This window comes from Poecilia reticulata, chromosome 1 (genome assembly GCF_904066995.2).
Source record: "Poecilia reticulata chromosome 1, P_reticulata-male-v2, whole genome shotgun sequence".
Lineage (NCBI taxonomy): Eukaryota > Metazoa > Chordata > Actinopteri > Cyprinodontiformes > Poeciliidae > Poecilia > Poecilia reticulata.
The window spans coordinates 27,837,414-27,842,854 of record NC_088830.1 but is presented as its reverse complement, the minus strand read 5'-3'; the positions used below and the strand labels follow the sequence as shown (position 1 = coordinate 27,842,854).

General features: G+C 40.3%; 1 protein-coding gene across 1 annotated transcript; it reads right to left on the bottom strand.

Moving 5' to 3' along the window:
• Positions 1 to 367: 367 nt before the first annotated feature.
• c1h6orf120 (chromosome 1 C6orf120 homolog) lies at positions 368 to 2,079 on the bottom strand. Its single transcript, XM_008418706.3, has 2 exons — positions 1,944 to 2,079; positions 368 to 1,026 (listed from the first exon to the last, which is right to left on the bottom strand). The coding sequence occupies exon 2, from the start codon at positions 993 to 995 to the stop codon at positions 453 to 455; it is 543 nt and encodes a 180-aa protein (XP_008416928.1). The 5' UTR covers positions 996 to 1,026; positions 1,944 to 2,079; the 3' UTR covers positions 368 to 452.
• Between the last annotated feature and the right edge of the window lie 3,362 nt (positions 2,080 to 5,441).

Sequence of the window (5,441 nt, the reverse complement as noted above, 5' to 3'; positions counted from 1 at the left end):
CCAGCCAGTAAATCGGCGTAGATTTCCTTAATTTTGGTGATTGGCCGATCTTATTCACCAAAAATCAACTACTGTCCTCGTTTTGGAGAGAGGTTTGACCGTCAGCCCCCCCCCCACTGTTCATATCTGCATGTTCACAGTTAGCAATAGTCACCCTAGCAACTTTCTTGCTATATTTAATTACGTTTCGGACAAAAAATAAATCAGTACCAGCCAAAATCAGAATCGGCAGATCAGCCAGACTCCTGCACTCAGTGCGCCCCAAGACGTTCCCAGTGAATTTATCCACTACCTGGTTATTTCTGTATGTTTCACTGCAATTTATAAAGGTAATAGCTCTGGAGGATATCTTCTCATCTGTACAGAATCAAAAGGAAAAATAAAAAATTTATTTTCAGCGCTGACCAAGTCAAATGCCAATCTGTCTCCCAGCATCGTAGCAGCAACTAACTTCAAAACAAAATTTCAAGTATAATCTTTAAAAGTCCGATCAGTATAGTCCAAAAGATCGATTCCTCCTCTTGAAAGTTGTCCGCTCCCTGGGGGGGTTTCTTTTCGTTTTGTCCGTCCGAGCCCTTTTCGAACGGGTCCTGCGGCACCGCCTGGTCGTAAAACACCCGGATCTCAAACTCGCTCTCCAGGTACGACGGGTGGCCGTAGACGCCGATCCCCACGGGCCTCTTGAAGTCGCCGGGGACGACCACCACGTCGTGGCCGCAGGTCACCGACTGCAGCTTGTAGGTGTCGAAGTTCGGGTGGAGCGTTTTGTCAGACACGTACAGGTCCGCGTCGCCTTTGAGGCTCTGCATGTGCAGGATGATGCGCCCGTCGTGGTTGAGGCGCAGGTAGCTGTAGTTCCCGGCTCCGATGTGACCCTGGACCACGTGGAGCAGAACCCACTCCTCGGGGATGCCATCATCCTCGGCGGGGCTCAGGAAGCTTCCGGCCTGCGGCAGGAAGAGGGCGACGAGCAGCGCGGCGTGGCCCAGCATCATGGTGAAGGCATCTGTCAGTCCGCCAGACAGCCTGCAAAACATTCACCGTCTAAACTAGAGCTGGGCAATACAACCATTGTTAGACCTGTCACATTAAATTAACTGCAATAAACAATAATATTGTAGTTTTGAACCCAGTTTCGAGTAATATATTGATAATAATGCCCTCTCAAAGACTAATATACTCTACTTTTGTACAGAACACTCCACAAAAAGTACTTTATTACTCCCAAAGGGAAATTACATTTTGTTGTAATTAATTCACTTTCTTCCGAGAAATTTATACTCCTCCTCCACTTCTTCTTTCATGATTGAAATGCTTCTCAAACTAAACTTGTTTCTCCTGAAATCAACAATACTCCCCCTTGTTTTGTTCACATTATAGATAATTTTTTTTACATCACGCCATAAAGCGGCCCATCTGTTGAATGTAAAAACATTCAACAGTGGTCTCAAACTTACGCCAAAACGGACAGAATTTATGCGTTTTTTTCTGAAATAGCTAAAAGTCCTAAGATTAAGCGAATAGTGCTCGCTGTTTACTCTTAATCTTCTAGTCAACGCAAAGTTAAAAATAAACAGCTTGGTTTAATTTTCACCGACTGTTCTGACCTTTGATCTATGGATTAAACACACTTAAAACGTTAACAAAACTATTTTAAAACTCACTTCAAAATATAGTTTGACACTATTGCTTTCAAATCAACCTACTAGTTTGATTAACAATTCAGGCCAAACTCAGAGAAGAACAAAACCAGGGCAATTCCTGTTCCCTAGCTTCATGCTAATCCGTTATCAGCTAACAGGTGCGGACCGGTGCAGTTTTAAGATTCATAATATCCGTAACAATTACATTTAAAAACAACTCTACAATGCTTTAAGACACTGGGGTTACAATTTAGATTCAACACGCTCTACGCAGGAATTTAACACGTTAATGTTACTCACACAGCTGTCGTTTCCAAGCCAACATCTTCCAGTTAGCACAGCTAACAGCAAGTTCGCTTCTTCACTTCCTCTCTGTCGAACAGCGGTAGGTGACTCTCTACCGCCACCTACCGCTCAGGAAGGGAGACTCACCTGCAGGGCGAGTCTCCCTGCAGGTGAGCAGTCACCCTGTATGTATGTGTGTGTGTGTGTGTGTGTATATATATATATATATATATATATATATATATATATATATATATATATATCTCAGGCTGATGTCAGGAAAACCTACCAATGGCTGGAGAAAGCTGGACTCAAGGACAGCACAGAGGCTCTCATCCTGGCCGCCCAGGAACAGGCCCTAAACACCAGAGCAATAGAGGCTCAGATCTACCACACCAGACAAGACCCAAGGTGTAGGTTGTGCAAGGAGGCCCCTGAGACAGTCCAGCACATAATAGCAGGGTGCAAGATGCTGGCAGGGAAAGCGTACATGGAACGACATAACCAAGTGGCGGGCATAGTGTACAGGAACATCTGTGCAGAATATGGACTGGAGGCCCCGAGATCAAAGTGGGGAACACCCCCAAAAGTGGTGGAGAATGACCGAGCTAAGATCCTGTGGGACTTCCAGATCCAGACAGACAAGATGGTAATGGCGAACCAACCAGACATTGTGGTGGTGGATAAAGAACAGAGGAAAGCCGTTGTGGTGGATGTAGCAATACCAAGTGACTACAACATCAGGAAAAAGGAGCATGAGAAATTGGAGAAATACCAGGGCCTCAGGGAGGAACTGGAAAAGACCTGGAAGGTGAAGACCACAGTGGTGCCTGTGGTCATCGGGGCCCTCGGGGCAGTCACCCCCAACTGGAGCAGTGGCTCAAACAGATCCCAGGAACAACATCAGACATCTCAGTCCAGAAATGTGCAGTTCTAGGCACAGCCAAGATACTGCGCAGAACCCTCAAGCTCCCAGGCCTCTGGTAGACGACCCGAGCTCAGAGGATGAAACAGACCACCCGCGGAGGGTGAGAAGGGAAATTTTATATATATATATATATATATATATATATATATATATATAAATAGTGCATCCCCTCTGCACTCAGAGGGGATTTAAGGCGTTAGGATGAAGGTTTTCTGAAGACTAAAAATATGTTTCTTTATATATACAAATCTTAATTTATTATAAAGCAGTCAGCAAATAGAAAATAACAGAACAGAGCTTGTGAATAAAGAAGAGGTCTCACTTTGACATAAACTGTGGGTTTGTCTCCGTGTCTGGTGCATTTTTAGTTAAAACAATCTTGTTCTTTATTCAGTGAAGTAAGTCACAATGGGTAGAGGGTCCAGAAATTTTACTCAAGACTTGCAATGCTTCATAATTATATTTCTCTAGTAAAATTTCAAAATATGGTGGAATAAAACTCCTCCTACGAGTAATTTGTTTCCAAAAAGTCTCTTAAGTAACTAGTAACATTTATGATACATAAAAATGTTAGTTTCATAAATTTTGTATTGAAATGTTTTATTTGGAAAAGTGTTACTTATTTTGTAATTATGTATTTTCCCCCCATTCTACTAATTAGCCAATTTTTTTTGTCTGATGTTATTTATAAAATAAATAAATCAAAGCAGTATTTTGAGATTCCCTTTTACTCTCGAGTCCAATTGTTAAAAAAAAAATGTAGTTACTGGTGTTTTTGCTGTCAGAGCCGTCAAATTATTTAGAGATTATAAACTGGAACATTATACACTCAACTATGATGCCAATTAGATCCATTAGGCACTTAGGGCACCGTTTTAAATCAAACCCAGCATGTTGATTATTTTATTAATGCTATTTTTCAAACAATACTTTGAAACCGAATGAAGATTTTTCAAATCATTGCTTTTTCATGATTAGTGATTTAAAAACACCTAATACATGTGAAAGTTCTGTGCCGCACAGTTCCATAAACTCCTAGCTCCTTTGTCACAATATGAAAAGCAGTGTTATAAATCAAAATCATAACTGCTGACCGATAATCTCCACAAGGAAAGTCATTGCTAAGTCTGTATCCAAGGAAATTACATGAGTAATAGAAAGTTGAGTGGAAGGAAAAGTGTGATAGAACATTTGTTAACAATTCGTAACAACTAGAAACACTAGTTTCACTACCTGGGCCAAACAGGATTGTTGCTCAGAGGTCTAAAATACTCTAAAAATTAAAATGCATTTGCTTTGAATTTTAAGGTTCTGGAGTCTGCAGAGTCTCAGAGAATCAAGTCAGTGATGATTTGATCTTCTTCCACTTGTCCACTTGGTTTTATCAAGTTCAAGGTCTACCTGGAAATATCAGATTCCAGATTCCCTCAATCATCAAAATGAACAGAAACTAATCTATAAAGCAGTATCTTGAATCATTCGATATTCTTTAAGTTTTGATGATTAAGGCCAACAGATAAAAACTTAAACTCAGAAAAATAGAATATTAAATTAGATCAATAAAAACATTTAAAGAGAAACGTCAGCCTTCTGAAAAGTATGTTTATTTCTATCCACTCTGCTTGGTTGGGGCTCCTTTTACATCAAATTATTCTGCAGATGCATGGAAGTGATCCTCCTGTGGTTCTGATCCCAGCAGCCTGGGTCCTTTACCTCTCCACTCTTCCTCCAGACTCTGGAAACAAAGATTTTGGACCACTAAGCATCAGTCCAGTCCCGTTTCTCCAAGCAGATCTTGATGCGCCGACTCAAATCTCGGTCAACTCCTAGTGAAGCTCACACAAACGCTGGTACATTTTTTCCTTGCACTCGACCTTCTGCAAATATGCTCAAATATGAGTTTCTCTTTCTAAAATGGACAAAAATAGTCTTTTCCCACTATATTCACTTTTTTTTTTAGATACCTGCTATAAATGGAGAAATTAGTTAAACTTTTTAGATTGAGTTTCTAGAATTAACTAAACCGTTTTATGATTTTTTAAATTGGGAATTGATCTACAATTGATCAGACTAGACCAGTTCTCCCACACTCAGGTTGCCCAACTTCCAAAGCAAGTTGCTACAGGATGTAATAAGCTTCTTGACAGTTGCTTGGATTATTTTTTATAACTTTTAGTTTACAAAATCAACCAGCTCATTCATCGGACCAATATGATCAATAATCCATTTCTAAATGCATCTCTGGGGTCGAATTCCTTAAAGAGTTTAATCACCTATTATGGACCCAAATGTTGCTTTAACAAATAAAATTTACTTTAGGATGGAAAGAGTCTTAGTAGCTGCGTTTCCATTAACCTTATAGTTGTGCAAAGTATAATTAGGAAAATATATCTGCTTAACGGAAACGCAACAATTTCGAACAAAAACTAATGTTTTCGATATGTTTTTGCGTTAGGAGGTGGATTTTCAGCCATATCAAAATTCTCAAAACTGCAGTGGAAACATTTTTTTCGCATTGCGAGTCACATGATCAAACACCGGACGTCATTACTGGCGGAAATGACGAAAAAGACAACAGGAAGTGG

Coding starts and splice junctions, on each gene's coding strand:
- c1h6orf120 (XM_008418706.3), bottom strand. CDS start 995: ATGATGCTGGGCCACGCCGCGCTGCTCGTCGCCCTCTTCCTGCCGCAG.